This window comes from Poecilia mexicana, unplaced genomic scaffold (genome assembly GCF_051168715.1).
Source record: "Poecilia mexicana isolate PSO_F unplaced genomic scaffold, ASM5116871v1 scaffold_1, whole genome shotgun sequence".
NCBI lineage: Eukaryota > Metazoa > Chordata > Actinopteri > Cyprinodontiformes > Poeciliidae > Poecilia > Poecilia mexicana.
This window is the reverse complement of record NW_028263370.1, coordinates 21,703,295-21,722,194: the sequence shown is the minus strand read 5'-3', so window position 1 is coordinate 21,722,194 and position 18,900 is coordinate 21,703,295. Positions and strand designations below refer to the sequence as shown.

General features: G+C 37.5%; 1 protein-coding gene across 4 annotated transcripts in view; it reads right to left on the bottom strand.

Moving 5' to 3' along the window:
• Positions 1-860: 860 nt before the first annotated feature.
• The window catches only part of inpp4b (inositol polyphosphate-4-phosphatase type II B), a 188,130-nt gene continuing 170,090 nt past the window's right edge, over positions 861-18,900 (bottom strand). For 3 of the 4 annotated variants that reach the window (XM_088006342.1, XM_088006333.1, XM_088006337.1), the window contains 4 exons: positions 18,184-18,281; positions 17,299-17,411; positions 13,708-13,862; positions 1,944-5,352 (listed from right to left, as the gene is read on the bottom strand). In XM_088006342.1, coding sequence (XP_087862468.1) covers positions 5,178-5,352; positions 13,708-13,862; positions 17,299-17,411; positions 18,184-18,281 — 541 coding nt within the window. In that variant the 3' untranslated portion in view covers positions 1,944-5,177. Of the gene's footprint in view, positions 1,771-1,943; positions 5,353-13,707; positions 13,863-17,298; positions 17,412-18,183; positions 18,282-18,900 lie in introns of those variants that run through there. The other variant, XM_088006335.1, reaches the window with a different exon arrangement.

The following is an 18,900-nucleotide window of genomic DNA, read 5'->3' as shown; positions in this document are numbered from 1 at the left end:
CATACAGGACAAGAACAAAAAAAACGTTTAGGTGAGTGAATAAATGGCTGGCTGGAAAAATATTCTGAAAATGCAGCTTCCCAATCTGCATTTTCTTTTAAATACCTAAAAAAAAACATTATGAAAAAAAAATCTGCAAATAAGTTGAGCTTTCCATGAATAAATTGGAGTTACTTTCCACAGAAAAAAAAAAAAATCAGCAAATACTGAACTGTGAAAAGGAGTCAACTGTTTTGTGATGCAGAAAATGCAATTGATTACAGTTGTGGAACTTATCATTTGTTCCTCCTTGACAGTGATGACCAGAGAGAGAATGGACGCTGCACAGGGACCAGAGAATGACTTCTCTTAAATACTTTCCCTGATATGATGGAGGAGACGAGGGAGTCGGAGCATCCCAGCCAGTTGGATGTTTTTTTTGGCATATTTATAGGATGACTGAACAGCAACAAAAGCAACCTTCTACATCCCAAGAGGTCTGTTAGAGTGGAAACGTGTCTTTTCTGTAAGTTTACATCCTCATTGGTCAGGTCTGTTGTCTTTCCTGTCATATTAACTCCCTGCAAATCAAAGGGCAGGAAAACTGTAGAAAGTATTTAGACCCCAAACTGTTGAATTAATGTCTCGTTTGTCTAAAATCTTTTGTTTCACTCTGAAAGGTCAATGACATGAACCACCCTGTCCAACTAACCACTGAGGATGTAATCTGGTGTGTGGAGCGCTAATATTATCATAATGTATTAGCCTTCATAAATATACAGTAGGCTACCGTAGGACAGTACAAAGGTTAGATTTACACACTATTACCAAACTGTTGTGACGCACTGCAAATCAAACTTCAGTGAGTGCATCATAAACACTTTGTCTTATTTGTTGCCAGCATTTTTTTATTAGAATCCAAACTCTTATTCCCTTATTTATATTATCTGGAGTCAATGGCATAAAATTATGACAAATTTATATTTGTAAAAATGAACAACAGTAAGCCAGTTACAACACATACACAGCTTACAGTCAACTTAATAGAAAAAAAATGAAGCAATTTTAAATAGACATCTTAAAAGTATATAAATATACAAGTGACATGAATTATGATCCATCTATCCATCTATTTGTCTATGACATATAAATGTGCTAAAGGCTACAGAAAACATTTATTTAAACACGTAAAGCACATACATAAAAAATAGGATGTGTGTGTGCATGCGTGTGCGTGTGTGTGTGTGTGTGTGTGTCCACTGTAAAGCTGAGACAACTAAAAAACATTTAGCTAGTCATCATTTTGAGCATCAGGAAGGTGAATGTTGTTGGACAGGTGACTTCTACATAAAAGTACTTTGCATTTAAACACACACCACTCACTCACACACACACACACACACGCACACACAGCTTCAGGCTGTGTATTGCCACCAGGGCCATAAAAATAAGCATGAGTAAAAAGTGCTCTTGCTTTCAAAGCAACATGTTTGTCAAATCCAGATTCCTTTCTGGACATCGATATCTGTACCCTGCTTACATCAATACAAGTTCAACAATAAAACGATTTGCATTTTCATTCCTATTCGTAAGCGTTCGTAATTCTTTCCCGAATATCACAAAATGAGGTTTTATTTACAACACACACTCCACAGTCCTTAGGAGTCAACTTTGCCGTACGTCCCGTCTGGAGGTCGGTAGCATTTGGGGAAGGCCATCAGCTGCAACATGTTGAAGGCGTATTTCCTGCATCTAATATTCTTTTGAACGTTCTCAATCCGACATCCTTCTCTGATGATGAAATTATAAAGTGGAAATGAGAGAAAGAAAAGAAAAAGGACAAAAAAAAGAAAACATGAGCGATGGTTTTAATTATGACAGAGCTTGATAGGAATAATGTTAAATAAAATGCAAATGTTTCTATTGTTTTTTTGGATAGCATTTATTTGTTTTTACAAGCACAGTTATTTTATTTGAAGAGTTTTATGTGGTGAAATAATTCAAAGGTTTTTCTAGATAAAAATGTGAAAATCATGACAGTGCTTTTGCCTTTAGAAATCATTTCATTCGTAAAGCGTTTGTCTGTGTAAGTTGATCACAGTATTTGATGAGACATTTTAAGGCCTCAGTGTAATCAAGTTGTTTATCGGTGGCTGCAGTTAATGATCCACAGTTCGTGATTCATTAGAGTTCACTACACACATGATTCCTGTACGTGACGGAGCTCCATGCTCAGTAAATTTCATTTCTTCATGTTTAGACCCATAAAAATATATGATTTGCTAAAGCATCACCATCAGGACTAATAGGAGATGAAAGGGAAATAAAAACACTTTCCAAGCAAACTGGGTGAGCATGAACACAGTGTTTTCAATAAAAGCACTACAAAGATAAACCACATAAAATACCAGCAATTCTGGACATTTCATTTGAAAAAGAAAAGAGTTAAAGTTAAAATTATTTGTACTTCTGGCAGGTTTTTCCATTTAACCAAAAGTTGACTTTTTTTGATGTAAAGTGTTTTTTTTCTTTTTTACAGCACTTTTTCTTTATATTATAAAAATGTTTTACTTTCATACTAAGTACGTTTCTGATAGAAAATGAGACGGTAACTTTTAAAAAAGATAAAATGACACAAAAGGCATATGAATCTGAAACAAAACAAGATTTTTCATCTGCTCTTATTCATATTTAGTGACATTACAGTAATTGCGAAACTTTTTTCTTGCTTCCTCAGGTATCAGAACAAACTTCCAGAAAACTGCAAAACAGCCGAAACACTGAGATCCTTTAAATCGAGTCTAAAAACCTGCATGAACATTGACCAAGATATTTGATGTGTAGTGATGATCTGGATGTTGACGTTTGACGACATGTAATGTTTATGGCTTGTTTCATAATTGGTGGCTGATATTTTTTATGATGTAATGCACTTTGAACTGCCTTGTTGCTGAAATGTGCAACACAAACTCGACTTGACTTCAGGTATTTTGACAATTAGATTTTGCTTTCTGTATTTGGATTGTGCAGGAAAACAACGCAGCAGCAAACTGGGGTTTTGAGCTCTGAACAAAACAAAAACATAAACGACAAATTATGTTACGGAGCAGCTCAGTGAAAGTCCAGACTTTAACTGGGACACAGTGGCGCGACCCTTCAGTAATCTCCCAATGTGGTCAAATTAAAATCAAAGGGCAGTGGACCAAAGTTCCTCTGCAGTGTTTAAAAAAAAACAAAAAAAACAACTCATTATCAATTTGCCAGATACAGAACCACCAATTCAGGGGCCAAATCATTCCCACATTCAATCAGGTTAATTTTTATTTTACCTTATTTTGGAAATCTACAGAAAATCTATTTTATGATCTTAAATACTGAAGTGTGACGAAAATAGAAGACCTTTTTACTGCTCTGTAGTCCTTTCTATGAAGCATGTTTGAGTTGATTTTAGTACAGATGAAAGTTAGAGATGCATAAATGGGGACAATGTTGTAATCTTGTTGGATTCAAAGCCTGTATCGTGTTTAATGCATGTCAAAGTTCTTAGAGTGTAAGACTCTGTAACTGAGTGTCAGGATGTTGAGGATTACTGAGCTTAACTATAAGTCAAACTAGCAGTTATTACAGAGGGACATCTGAACAGGCTGAAGAGAAAAACCTTGAAAAATATAAAGATTTGTCCTTAAACAGGAAAAAAATGTAGAAATTTATCCACAGGCATTTGTGATTAAACCAAACCTTTGAGACATGCATGGTAAAGAACAGGCTGTTGTGGTGAACAGTATCATGTCAGCATTTGTGCTTTTGGTTTGCTTCTGCAGAATGAGCCGACGAAGGTTTCCATTTTCCATTACAGGAACAGAAAAATGCAGAAAAAACCTGAGCAAAAGTTTTTAGCTCAAATAAAACATTATGTGGACAGTCTTTGTTTTTGTTGTGTAAAGCTTGGTGCAGAGAGGACAATGTGTGGACAGTGTGTGGACAGTGTGTGTTTCAGGAGTTGGACTTGGCCCCATAATTCCAGTAAACTCTTCAGCATTCAATGATAATTGGGACAATTTTACACTTCCATTTTTGTGGGAAAGTTTTTAAGGACTGCTTCTTTTCTGAGAGGAAATATTCCTAAAAACACAGACGGGGAGCTTGGTGAAGCCCAACTGTCCTGAACTCAACCCAGGAAAGCAGACACTGCCTTCCTGTCACCACACACACCTGGAAGAGTGATCACCATAAACTCACTCCTAAACCTAAGGGGAAGACTTGAGCTGCTATTCTTAAGTAACTTGCTGTTGTCATGGTTTTTCTGAAGCATTTCCAAACCAGCAGATCAGATAAATCACTCTCAATTAAAGTCCAATCAAACATAAACTATAAAGATTAAAGGACAAATCTTTATAGGTCTGTTTATAAGTTTATAAAGAGGTCTGTTTATAAGTCACATTTCAATTTTCTGTTTCTTTTGGACCTTTTCTTTAAATCACTTTAACGTGTTAAAGTCAAACTTTTACTATCTTCCATTTAAGGTTTTGTTCCGTTTCATAAATTATGTTTATTATACATCTTACCAGACGTTTTGTGAATATTTGCATCATTCACATATATTGCATACATATTTTTAAAGGATTTATTATTTAAAATGTTCTGAGGGTGAAAAACTCCAAACTATTATTTTATTTAAAAATGTCGTGTAGAAAACTGTACACACTACTTTAATGATCAATGGAAAAATCTTTAATAGCATACCAATAATCAAATCCCTTGATGGTATTTTGATTATTTATCTTTAGTGATGAACTCTACAATTAATTTAAAACTATAACAAGAAAATATTGCTGTTGTTGATGGTTTCAAAGTTTAGCACCCAGTCTAATGTTTTCAGGAGGAAAGAATGAGCTGGAGAAAAGTAGGAAAAGTTAGAAAGCTGTAACCTAATCAGTGCTGACAGAAAAAGCGTGAAATAAAAGAATGGAACCACTGTGGATGTTTTTTTCTTTGTTCTGACTAAATGAAAACACAAAGTAATTTATTTTTGTTAACTAAAGTTGTCAAGTTAAATTTGGCTTCTCCAGTCCAATCCTGCACCCACTTATGCTAATTAGCCGTTCGCAACGGTTCTTTAACAAAACCACAAAATCTCAGGAAATAAGCAGCAGAAACCAGAGGGACAGGCGCTCACAGAAATGATGTTTGTTAGGATTTTATTGATATTTTGCAAGCAGAAAAACAAGACTTAAAATGAGCCACACAACCAGTAAGTGGGAGCTAACAAGCAGCAGGGCAATGGGATAAAAGTGTCGCGACGCTGGTTTGTTTTCCGTCACGGCACCGGCCTCGGGGTCCTCCCAGTGCCCAACGTCTCCCTGGGAAAGCCGACTGCAGAGACGCCCATCAGAGGGGAAACAGAACGGACAGACAGATCAAAACGCTGCAGGCCTGGTGCTGTCTGAGTGGACGTTCTGGCCCTAATTGATTGGTGGAGAGGCTTGGCGCGCGGGCGCTAGGACACCCACTCAGACAGACAGCTATTAGCACAGACTGATGGTTAGAAAAGCAGCAAGAGAGAAGCATTCTGTGACAGATGGAGCGGATGTGAGAATCATGCTCAACAAGCCCTGAGCTGTGACCACACTGCAAAAACACAAAGTCTCACCAAGTATTTCTGCTCTAGTTTCTACTGCAAATATCTGGGCACACTTGAAATAAGACAAACTAACTCACAAGTAACTTTTCAGGAACATATAGGATATTGTTCTAAGTAAATAATTCATATTGATGAAAAATGACTATTTCTACAGGCAGATTAGTTCACTAATGGAAAATATGTCTTGTTATGAGTGCAATCATCTGTCAGTGAAACTCAATTTTAAGGATTATTGCCTTAAAATACCCTTCTATATCTGGCTGAAAAGTTACTTGTAGGTTAGTTTTGTCTTATTTTAAATGTGCTAAGATATTTGCACCAGAAATCTCACCAAAATACTTGGTTTTGTTTATTGCAGTTGATGTGATGATTGGACCGGATGGGGGATGGATGAAGGAGGCATGCAGATTAAAATGCAGGAAAAAAAATATCAAGCCTGAAACTCAAACGTGTTAATAAACCCTTGGACTCTCTGTATAACGAAGACCAATTTCTTGTTTTAATTTTTAACTACATACATAAAATAGAAAATTTGCTGTCGTTAAATTTTACTGAGCTGTGGTTGCTTAAATTCGACTTTGACCTGTAGCACAGAATCTCTGTTGGTTCACATAAACATAACTCTGCCAGCAGAGCTTAAAGTTTTTTGGGGGATTTTATCACAGAGCAAAGCATCTTCCTTTTCAGATAATCAGCACCTTTGAACCAGCTGATTGATTTCTCAAACTACGATTTTTAACAAAGAGTAGAGACATTACCCATCATGATTTTACCACCAAAACCTTGTTTTTGGGATTTTTAACTGATAAACAGAATGGGAGTCCGAGCATCAGTCCTCCACTGCTGTGAGGTCAGACATCCCCGCCCACATGACTCCAACCTGTAAACTGATTTGCTAACTTGTAGTAAATCTGTGACACTGTGTGGTGCAAGAGTGAGCCAAAACTGTCTGTTATTTACATTTTATTCCATTGCAACCACAAAGTTCAATCTATTTTTTTCCTCAGACTTTGTCGTAAACAAACACAAAGTAGTGAACAATTGTAAAGTAAAAGAGAAATTAAGATCAAATAAAGGTTGCTACCAATATTCAATGACTCGAAAACAAATTTCCTAATTTTTTCCTTGAAAAATATAAATCAATTGGATGTAGATTTGACTTTAGCAATGCTGATGTAAGATATGAATATCCTTTGGCCTTTTTAAGTCGTATCTCTCGCTGTATTTTTATGGTTGTCGTCCGGCTGGAGTTAGACTCTTTGTCTTAATTTCAAGTCTTTTACAACTGTTATAGGTTTCCTTCCAGGACTGTCCTGTTTTTAACTCCATCAACCTTCCAATCGATTCAGACCATCTGCTCTGTCCCAGCTGAAGAAAAGCATCTCTCCAGAATGATGCTGCCATCGTGCTTCATGGCAGTAATGGTGCATTCTGGGAGATGTCCAGTGTTCATTTTGTCCACACTTTGTGTGCGTACGCCAGAAAATTCAGTTTTGGTCATATTTTACAGGAGAACATTTTTCCACATGGCGGCACATTCCCACTACATGGTTTGTGGAAAACTATAAATTAGATTTCATCTGGCGTTCTGTCAAAATGGAGTTACTAAGAGCTTCCTGGTTGCTCTTCTGATTAGTGCTGCATGGTGTGTTTGCATGTTGTCGTGTTTTTCCCAATTTTTGGACAAGTTCTCTCTTATGCTTCAGATGTTTTTAAAACCTGAACCTGCTTTAATTGTCTCCAAAACTTTCTCTTTAAGTGCAATGAAAACCTTAAAAAAAATAACGGCTGGAATTTTACTGAGATTACTGAAGGTAAGTTGGGTTAATTTTATTTTGTGGTATCAGAGTAAAGGGGGCTGTCTACAATTGCACACCACACTTTTCAGATTTCTGTTTGCACAAAATGTGACAGCCATGTAGGGCTTTACTCTCACTTCACAATAATCCAAACAGTTTGTTGATCTATCATAAAATTCCTGCCTTGATGTGAGAAAAAGTGAAAAAGTTCAAAGGGTGAGAAGCCCTTTAAAAGACACTGCGTATTGCGTCATGCCAGATGTAATTAACTGTTATGACGCAAAGCTTTATGTGGTGTGCTTTAAAACTGAGCTGCTGTACGTCACCGCTGAAGAAACACACCTGCAGCTCCCAGTGAACCAGTCCGTCCAGTCTGATAGCAGATGAAAATACAGCCCTCTTTCCTTTCCTAAACCATTTAAACTAATCCTGTCAGAAAATTAAGAAATTAATTACACTCTGACCCCTTTTTTTTTCCAAATACCTGCATCGGTATCTGCATGGGCTGCAAACTAAAGCTTTAAAGTGTGAATGTTTGTTTTCTTCTGAAAAGTTCTAGTTTGACATCACCGGCTGCTTTATTATCTTTGCTACCTACCGAGTGTATAAATGATTTACAGACGTGATAACGATCGGCATGCCTGGCTCACATGGTGTGGCCGCACACAATAGGCATAACACGTCTTTAATCATAACTGATGTTTTGGTTCCATTGATTCTTTCTTGCTTTCCTCTCTTAGGTTCTGGAAAGTTGTGACTTCTTGGTCATGCAGGAGTTAGCAATGCTAAGTGCCTAAACAGAAAGCAGGTGGGTTTTTTCTCTTGCTTCTACTTTAGCTCTCATCCAAAAAGTTTCTTCAGTTCTGATCAGGGGCTAGGTCACTCAATTAGAGCTGTTAAGGTCAATGACAGGGTGGGTAAGGTCCTATTGATTTATCTGTTGTCACCTGTGAAAAGCAAACCTGTGAGTTGTGTTAGTCATTTGCCTCTCGAGGTGAATGGTTGCAGATCCACCTTGAAAGATGAGTCAGGCGGCTCTGCAGGTGTTAGAAAGTTGTAACCTGAGGCCACCTGCTTTGTATAATGTTGGTTTTTCAAGCTGAATGTGTATTAGATTATTTCAGTCCTTTCTCTTACAACATGACTTCTCTGTGCAAAAAGTTACTTTACTGTCTTCCTTATCTTTCACTGTTTTTTAGACACCCAATCATGGAATAATTCTGTTTTTCATCTATCATTTCTTAGACACAGCTGAGTGTCTGTAGATGCCTTAATGTACGCCCAGTCATGATATGCGTTTGTGTAGAGAGCTAATCACTGACAGTTCATGTTACAGTGGGCAGTGAGGCTCAAGGTCTGAGTACTTCAGTGTTGAGGCTTCAGTTTCTCTCAGTGTGTGTTAGACAGTCCAAAAAGGTAACTTGTTGTCTCCATTATCACCAGGGTGAAAGTCGTTTTAGATTCTTGGGGGTACTAGCTCTTGAATTGCTACAAAGTAAAGCTGTATGTCCTTCAGCCCACTGGCTGCAATGTTGACACCTTTTGATGCCATGAGACCTAAATCCTGAACATCATGGCATGGAGTGCATCCCAGTTTTCCATGTCTGGCATATAACCATTCATTTTAGCTTTTAAACTGGTTCTATCGATCCTGTGTCCAGACAGAGGGGTAATCAGTAGCCCTGCATTATGACCTGTTTGTTCTGAAGATCCTGCAGCTTCATCTTCCTAACATGGCGCCTCCTCATCCTGACTCTCACACTGACAGGAGGAACCACAGAGCTCTGATAGGTTACAGCTCATCGTCTGAAGTTGGGATATTTTTCCTCCAACAGGTTCCAGAGGAATCACCTCAAACCAGATGCTGGACTGGATTTTATTTCACTGTCATTTGTGAATGTTAGAGCCTCATTTTCAACAGTGGAGCTATAAAGGTTGAAAAAGGTTATAATTTTGGAGAAAGTCTCATCAACATCAATATTTCCACTAAATAAGAGGCAAAAAAATTAGTTTGATAGAGGAAAAGCCTCTGAGGCTCTGAGCTCAAAGCGAGATGCCGGAGAGCAATAAAACTTTTTTCATTGCTACAATTAATTTAATTTCACATAATTATCGCAGCAGAAGCCATTTGTTTCTTAAATACTTAATGAAACATATTTACCGTGTCTGATGTTTGTTATAAATGACGTATGCTCACAAAGAACAGATAATTAGTCCAAGTTTGTCGTTTGTTGAACGTTCAGAAACTACAGCGGCTGTAAAGAGCCACAGCAAAGGTAAACGAAGGTAAAACAACCTGAACAGGTGATCAACTCTAAAGCACTCCTACCTTTTTACTCTCTCTCTCTTTGACATTTACTGCCTGCGCTCCACAAGCCGACCAGAGATTACGTTAAAACCATTCAGTCCGTTACGATATCAGGTTGTCATTAATAAGCCTCCCTGAACACAACGGCAGTTGATTAGTTCATTTTAAGCTCCTGCTCTGCTCGTTATTTTGGTAACCGGAACGCACAGAATTGCGCAACATGTTGAAACAATAACTACTGAGATTATTATTGTTGTTGGGTCATTAATTTGAACACTTTTTTGATTTTCTTTTGGTTGTTGTTGTTCTTTAATAAAGTTAGGAACGTTTTAAGCGAGTCGGAGGAGGACGTGCTGCTCTCAGCGTCCTGGCAGCGTTCAGTTTGTCATCTAATGCCGAGATCGACTCAAACCTTGCGTGATAAAGATAATTCTTAGGCTTGGAACCAGATATCTACACATCTAAAACTGTGACTACATGTTGTAGTGCTGTAGTGTCTCTGTAGAGACCATCTACAGTGGGTGAAACTGGGAAGACCTTTACATATTCATGCTTGTTTTTCAGTGTAATATTTCCATGTCTACACTGACGGTACCCCACTGACAAGTGACCTTAATCCCAAGGACAAGTCCAGACTAGGTAACATTATTGAACGCCTTGCGGTAATTAGGAACCGGTTGGCATAGATGTAACGGATATTATTGTTTTTTCCAATGTAATCTGAATGTTTCCAGTTCAGTTTGTCAGCCTGTCCTCCTAGATCAAGCCCTCTTCACTGCACCTGTAAGCTAGACAAGCACATTATTTCACTAGGTAAACCAGTTATTTTCATTTCCTTATTATAAATAACGCATATTCCTTATGAGAGACCTTCAGACTGTCCTCATTTACACCCGGTTAGATAATTGCGGCTGGGTCTGTAGGTTTGACAGGCTTGGTCGGTCCTCTGAAAGGCTCTTCACAGGCATCCGAAGGAGAGATCATATTACACCAGAGCACTTGATTGTTTTAAACCAGTAATGCACTAAACATTGAACACATAATTAGTTCAAGCAGTTAAAACCTTAATTGATTCAAACATAATCAGTGCTTTGGAGTGGTTGGGAAGCTCACTAATCTTAATTATCCATCTGCTCTGTTGTAATCCGTCGTGACCTGAAAGTTAAAACTTACATTTCCTTCCCAAACATTACTGAACCCAAGCAAATTAAAATTCAAAGGGCAAGCTTCTTGCTTGTTAGTTCAGCCACTTGTTTATTGTCTGATCGCTGCAGAGTGCACTCAATGAAATACAAAATCACATTGCTCCCCAACATTATGTTTCATTATCTGAGGCCAAGAAAATGGTCAGTTTTAAACAGCTGTTTTCAGAATCGCTTTTTGTAGGCAAGAATTTCAGAAGTAATTTGACCTTCATGTTTAACTTTGCACCGATTGTTTAGAACCAGTTTAAAGGACTTTCAAACCAGATGTAAATCCTTGGTGTAAAGGCCAAACAGTAAATCCTTGGTGTGAAGACCACACAGCAAACTGTTTGGTCTTCACACAAAGGATTTGCATATTGTTTGAAAGTCCTTTTAACTGGAGCATTCATGCATTCATAGGTAGAAGAGGAATTAGCCACTTTGGAGTTAATTTGTTGAAGAAAATCATCAGCAGAATTTTTTTAGAAATAAGCTGCAGATGTTAGTGCTGGGCTGCAGGGAAAGGAGGATTCATTCAGTTCCTTCAGGGTACAAGTTCTGCATACGACTAAACCTGCACCGTATAACTGTCCTCATCCAAACTACAAAACTTTTGTGCCCACATTCTTAACAGCTCAGAATGTAAACAAATCCTTTTCCATCAGATATAATGCACACTTGCAAAAACTATTTCACTTCATGCACACTTAGCTGAGAAAAAAAATCATAAAATAACAGACAATTTGGAGGAAAGACATTCTGATGATGTCTAGACTGGGACTGTAGCTGCTGGTAAGTGTGGATGAGCTCAGGGAATTATTAATCCATGTAAGGGAAACATGTTGTTCAAGGCCGTTGCAAAGTTTTAACATTCCCTGCTGATTATGGAGTTAAATTGGCATAAAGTTTGTTTCACATTTATTTTCCAGTTTCAAATCTTTTTCTCTTTTGACCAAACTGCAGCTCCATAGCAAATGATCAGCACTTTATCTTTTAGAGGACAGACTGATAAAACAGCTACAGACCCAGATTCATCCTTGATTATGAGTGTTTATGTGAGTGTTAATTCCTCCTCCAGTTGCTGCGATCCTAAAACTTTTCTCAACTGAGCAGTAAATATCAGCCATTTAGAAACAGGGTCTGGACTTTATGGACTGTGCTAAATGGAAAACAAGTTTAATGATTAAATGGATCATCAATGATCAGTTATTATCTCTGAAGCATTTAATAGAAAATATATGTATAGAATAAAGTTTTCTTTCGCAACTGTGGACACAAAATTAGATTATAAACTCTCCTTTTGAGATTTGACAATTTTAGGCTGAGATTAGCGTAAAAAACCATAACGTGGTGCACAGAATGTGTTTACGGGTCTAACCCAAACTTTTGGTCTCCACTGATTGGATTTGGTGCTTTTTTAACTGGTGAAATCTCTTGTCGTGCCACCAGCCTGCAATCAGCAGGTTGACCAAGTGGATATCACAGGTACTAGACATGTGCACTTCCCAGATTTTTCTCAAATGGATTTATAGTTGAATCTTATCAGATCTGAGCAGACGTGGATGTTTACCCTGCTGGCGTACACATATGGAAAAGGGAGCAGAGTCCCTGCAGGAGCCGACAGGAAGAAGCATGGCTGACTTTGAATGGATGGAGCAGATGGTGGAGGAAAAACATCTGATGGTGATAAGTTCTTAGGAGAAGGTGCAGAGGAGATGTTTTTGATGGATGGTGTGGGTGCAGGGTATTACTTTAAATACAGATGCTGGCAATAACATTTCTACTTCAGGTTTATTGGATTATTCCTCCAACCGGCCAAGCTTCAAATCAAACCAGGTGATTATTTTGACTTTTTTAAAGTTTCAGATCTTCTCCTGCATCTTTAAACTGCTACAGTACTGTGAAAAAGTTTTAAATCATAGCTTATTTCCAAATAATTTGGTCTTTTAGATGATTTTGATTAATTGGTTAAAAATCTTTGACTACTTTTTCTCTAACTTACTTTGCGGTACTAGTACTTCTTAAGTATTTCCAACATACATGTTTTCCTCTTTTTGATTATCTGTCACATTTCAATGTTTCAGGCACTAAAACAATTATTAATATCATAAAAATACAACCTGAGGAAATACATAAAGCCATTTTTATATAAGTATTTATATCTTTATATATTCATTTATTATTATGTAAGGTGAAAAACAATTTATACCAAAGCGACCCTCTGAAACCTAACAACTGGTTGTCAAGCAGCAATGAGTCTTTTACCGACCATAATGCTGCCACCACCACATTTGACTGTCAACATGTTTTTCTGTTTTCCAAAAACACTGTGCTAGTTTTAATACAGAAGCAATAACACACACACCTTCATGGTATGAAGTATTGACTCAAAACAAGCTCCTATTTATGCCTGAAATGTTTCATGTAAGGTCGTTTTGTTTTATTTCAAGCGTACTAAGATATTTGCACTAGAAACTAGATTGAAACTGCTTGGTAAAAAATTATGTTTTTGCATAGAAATTGATGAGGACCAAAAAAGTCTGATCCACAAAAACGAAAGCTTTAAAGCTTTTCCACAGCACTGTCAGTGGAAAACTCCTGGTTTGTTGCCAGGAGTTTTCAGGAAACCTGAAACTGAAACCTGTTCTCTTGAAGTTCTGAAGGTTGGAGAGATTTTATCCAGTTTCACAGAGCCAACCCAACCTGCCTGAGCGCCGTCCTGTGCCTCGCCTGGAACCAGCGCTGGTAATACCTCACTCGGTGAAGTAGGAAAACCTTTTGTGACTTGAAACTCACCTCCGCATGCAGTCCAGAGCCCGGACGAAGAAGTCCTTGCTCAGCTGGTGTTCGTCCCTCAGCAGGGCGCACTGCTCTAACGTGACAGACATGGAGGTTCGGTCTTTGGCACTTTTACAGCTGGTAAATCGGATTCCGTTCAGCCTCCGGCAAATCTGGCAAGATGTGGGGGTGAAATTACATGGATCATTACAGCAGAAAATTGCACATTTTTTGTGTAATAGTAATTTCTCTTGGATGGATACATCTTGTTCCTGTGTTCGTTTTGTTGATGTTGCAACAAGTCCTGCAGTGGTAGAGTAACAGGCCTGATGTTCATTTCTTACATCGATGTCATGATGTTGTGTGGACTTGTTTCTCCCAGCAGTGACTAAAACATTTCTGTGATATCAAGCCTTAGGTGTGAAACCATTTAAATAAAATACCAGACAGCGCTGGATTGACTGATGTTTAGCTTGTTCCCTGCCTGACGGCTGACTGAAAGAAGGGCGCTGCACTTTTATCTTGGATAAAAAAAACTAATTTTTATTTTTTTACATATTGTGGTCATTAAAAATAAAGGCAGAGACAGCGGAAATTAAAGGAGCGCCACCCATCACTCGTAAGGCCTTTCTCCACAAGCCTAGCTTCAACCGGTTCTGCCGCAATTTGCTCCAGACAGATTTGTGGTTTTATGGAGTTCCATATTTTTAGCAACCCTGCAAGCATCACATCTCTTGGAAGAATGGGAATCCAATGAAGAAGCAAGAAACTGAGCAGCTCCAGTAAACGTCCTCTCAGAGTTTACCAGAACTACATAGAAGTTTATCGTGATGTTTATATTATTCTTTGTTCGGGTTTTTCTGTTTAATAAAGTTCATGTGTGGATGCTGCTGTACATCTTTTGACTGCATGAATCCAAAGGTTGCAAAAAGTGCCGCAATACAGACAGATTTGTACTAAGGGAGAAACTGCAGGTTTTTGGCCGATCTCCGATTATCAATCTTTAAAAAGCCTGACCTGCCGATTCTGATTTTTGTCAATACCACTTTTCTCGTCTGAAATATCATTTAATATAACAAGAAAGTCATGGAATTGGAAACAGTGGAGTGACTATTGTGAACTGTAAATGTTCAGACATGACCTGGTGGAGACCTGGTGGCCTCATGACAGAGCAAAAGAGAACAGTGGCTGATTTTTAGACCTTTGCCAAGGTAGACAAGATCGGCTTCACATGTAAGCATCAGCCGATTGTCTTTAAGGCTGAAATAAATATCAAAACCAGCACCCAAAGTTCTTAAAGCGCAGAGTGTCGATTCAATAACTGGCTAGGAAAAAGCATCTATATTAAGTTTTCACTGTTATAAAACTAAAGCTGGTAAAGCAGCTAACGGCAGGCTAGCAGCCTGAGCAGATAGCCCAAATAAAAATACCAGTTATGCCAGTTTTAAATAGTTGTTGCTCTATTAAAAGCAGGACTTCAAATAGGTAGAAAACATGAACTGCTAACAGGTACAACCAAGGGGGTAGGAACGAGTCTGTCATTGGGGGGACGCATGCAGGCCACCAGATTCTGAAATATTTCATTGGTCAAAAGACATTTTATTATTGGTCAAAATGCATTGATATAAATTGACTTGTAATTGAACTGGTTCTACCTCTTTCTAAAACTAAAGTAGAAAACAGCTCATAAAATAGGACTCAGCAGCTTTAAACTCAATGCAGCAATTTGACCAACAAAAATAAAATCTAAAAAACGTTCTTCTTGAACAACTCTCTACATCAGTGCAACAATTTGATCTACAAAATAAATGAACATGATACTTTTCACATCTGACATCTTAGCTCCTCACTGTTAACTCAGTCTCACTTTCCAGCCCTGCATTCAGTAACTTACCAAACATGAGCCATAAAAAACACTGAGGCAAAAAGACTAAATGTTTTTTTTCTCCTGTCATTTTCAGCCGCAAGCATTTAACTAAAATATCTGCAGATATGCGTTTCTGTCTCTGCCTCCCTCTGACTCTCTGCAGCCTGATGCTCCTGCATGGATTAATGGATTTACAACAGACACTACAGTAATGTACAGTGTCAGAATGTGAACTAAATATATAAAAGTATGTTTTTATCATGCAGAATGAGAATTTAAACAACTTAATTTTCAGATGGATACATTATTATGCATCTCAACTCTATTTACTGTGTAGCAAAAAAAAAGCACGCGAGTGGAAGATTTAAAAATTCTTCACAACTGCGGTGAAATTATTGGGGGGGACGAATGTGACTCTCTCCAATATTTGGGGGGACATGTCCCTCCCGTCCCCCCCACTTCCTACGCCTCTGGGTACAACACACTTTGACCAAAATGTATTTTCTGTTTATTTCTATTAAGAGGCTGTTTTTACTGATTATTTAGAATTCATGTGAACAATTGTCTGACTTTGTGAAAATATATTTTAGTTATTTTAAGTGTTATCTTAATAAAATTAACTTGGACAGCAGCAGTTTCCTCCCTAAGGTCACTGCTGATCCATCATGGCATCACGTTAACCTGCACCAAGAAGCTCCAGATCAGCAAACGGCCATAAATCCTTATTTTATAAGACGATCACAGTTGAGGATGATCAGTTAATCAAGTGAACATAACTAGCACCATCTGGCTGCTACCTTCACCTCTTTACTTTGACGGAAACAACAAGATGTTCTTTACATGCTGCAGAAACACAAAATCTCACCAAGCACCTCTGTCAACTTTCTAGGGCAAATACAACTAAGTTACAACAAACTTAGAGGAGCTTGTTTTACGTAAATAATCCTTAAAATTGAGTTTGATTGTCAGATTATTTTAATTATAATATAGGATAAAATATCATGTTCCAAGTGAAATAATCTGCAAGTGGAAATACTATTTTTTAAATCAACAGTAATGAATTACTGACTGAAAACAAGCTGCTGTGTCGCAAATAAGTTTCTTGCAAGTTAATTTGGTCTTATTTCAAGTGTGTGAAGATATGTGAACTAGAAATTAGATCAAAAATACTTGGTAAGATTTTGTGGTTGTTGATCTTATGGAATCAACAGTACAATAAAAAAATAGAGTGCACTCTGTTTTTAACATTCCAGCTTACTTTTAAAATATGTCCCAACACTTAGAAGACTGAGCCTGATCAGTCTTTAAATTGAGAGGACAAAGCCAACAAGTCAAAGGAGGATACAGTGACAGCGTGAGATTGATGTGAGATTAAGAGATAACACTGCCAATGAAGCATTCACTGCAGGCTGCGGCCTGCGCTTCTCACTCACTTCTCACACAACGTAACTGCTACGACTTTAATATAAGTATCATAAGGACACACTTAACAGTTCTCTAGCACAAGGTAAACATCGCTATATAATGAAGGTCAGAATCCATACCGTGTTCTCTTCCAAAGTCAATCAATCTTGCTCAGATTGTTGATTGTCTTTGGCTCAGTGCCCTTTTAAGAAGGGAATAAATCAAGTGTAGCGTAAGATTTGTATTTTTGCCAAAAAAAAAGCCTCTGAAATCTGTCATACGCTTGAGAGAAAACTTCCTTGAGAGGAAGAGAAAGTTTGAATAATAACCAAACTCACAGTTCCAGCAAGCCACAGTATTTCAACGTTCTTCCTCTTCTTTGTGACTACATTCTGGCCCAGCGTTTCAAGTAATTCCTTTATGTCAGTCTGTGTCTGAAAACATGGTAGACCTGTTTGTAGCAAAACAAAACCCACAGTCAGAGTTAAGAAAGCTCCGAACCAGAGGATGCATGCTGACAAAATGCCTAAATCCAATTCATGTTATATGTTTCAGTCTCTTCAGAGAAGTTTCTGATCCATTAAACAACAGTTACAGACTTTTCACCAAATTATTGCTCGTTAAACAAACTTTGTAAGTAAATTAAAGGAGGGATTAATAACACTGCAAAAACACAAAGTCTCAGTATTTCTGTCTTGTTTCTAGTGCAAATATCTTAGTACACTTGAAACAAGACAAAACTAATTTTTATCAAACTATAGGAGCTTGTTTTAAGTCAATTATTCCTTTATATTGACAAAAATAACATACTAGTTTCACTGGCAGATTATTTCACTAATAAGACATTTTATAAGTGAAATAATCAGCCAAACTAGCACTTCTTCATCAATATTAGCAATTATTGACTTAAAACAAGTTCCTTTAACTGGATGAAAAGTTACTTGTAAGTCGGTTTTATTATATTTCAAGTGCAAGATATTTGGTAAAATTGTGTGTTTTGCAGTGTGTAAAGCTCTCTAAACATGTGCGCCTTCTGCTTCCTGTTTCTGGTAATAAATATTAACTCCATGCAGTCAGAAAAGGTTTTAGGAGATCTTTGACACCAGCTGTTTTACTGCTGGATATTTACAGTAAAACATGCAGTGAATCTGAATATCTTTAAATTTGTGGTGCAGTTGCTTTTAGCTTGAAAAATGTGGCAAAACATACGAGTTGTCCCTTACATTCTAGTGGCACCTTTTCTCTTAACGTCTTATAATAGGCTTCTAAAATCTCAAAGTTCTTCTGGTTTATTCTTTCTTGTAGAGAGATATCTCCGAACCTGTGGGAACCAGAAGGAAAAAATATTGACAGAATTCAAGTTCTTTGACTTAAAAAGATACTTCAGACTTTCTTAAACATGGTTGTGTGGAGACACTAAGAGGAGACAATATCTATCTCATGGGAGATGAAAATGTCTTTTCTACTAAATTATTAATTCCCAGAGGATGGAGCTCCCTGCCAGGTAAAGTGGGGATTTTTCTGACCTTAAAAGAAATTCAGGCTGGAAATGTTCATAGCTGTAATGCAACAATGTTTAGCAAGTTAAATGTGACTAGACATCAACTTATTTTTGAAAACAAGCAGCTAATGTGGATGTGACTGTAGTTTAGGAGTTTATAAAGTTGTATTCACAGACAGGAGACATCGTCGGTCAGAGCTACGCTTTGACAAGCTGTCAAATGAAAACTTGACCGTTCTGCTGGTAGGACATTACCTGCGCTTCCACTCACCATAAAATTACACAAATTAGAATTACAAAAATAAATTCACTTAATGGAATCAGAAAAAAAATCATGTTTTTTGAAAAAAGGCTTTTATTGAAAAATGTGATTGACTTTTAATGTCATCACGGGATGAAGCTTATTCACGTGTGATTTTAATTACATTACTTATTTAAT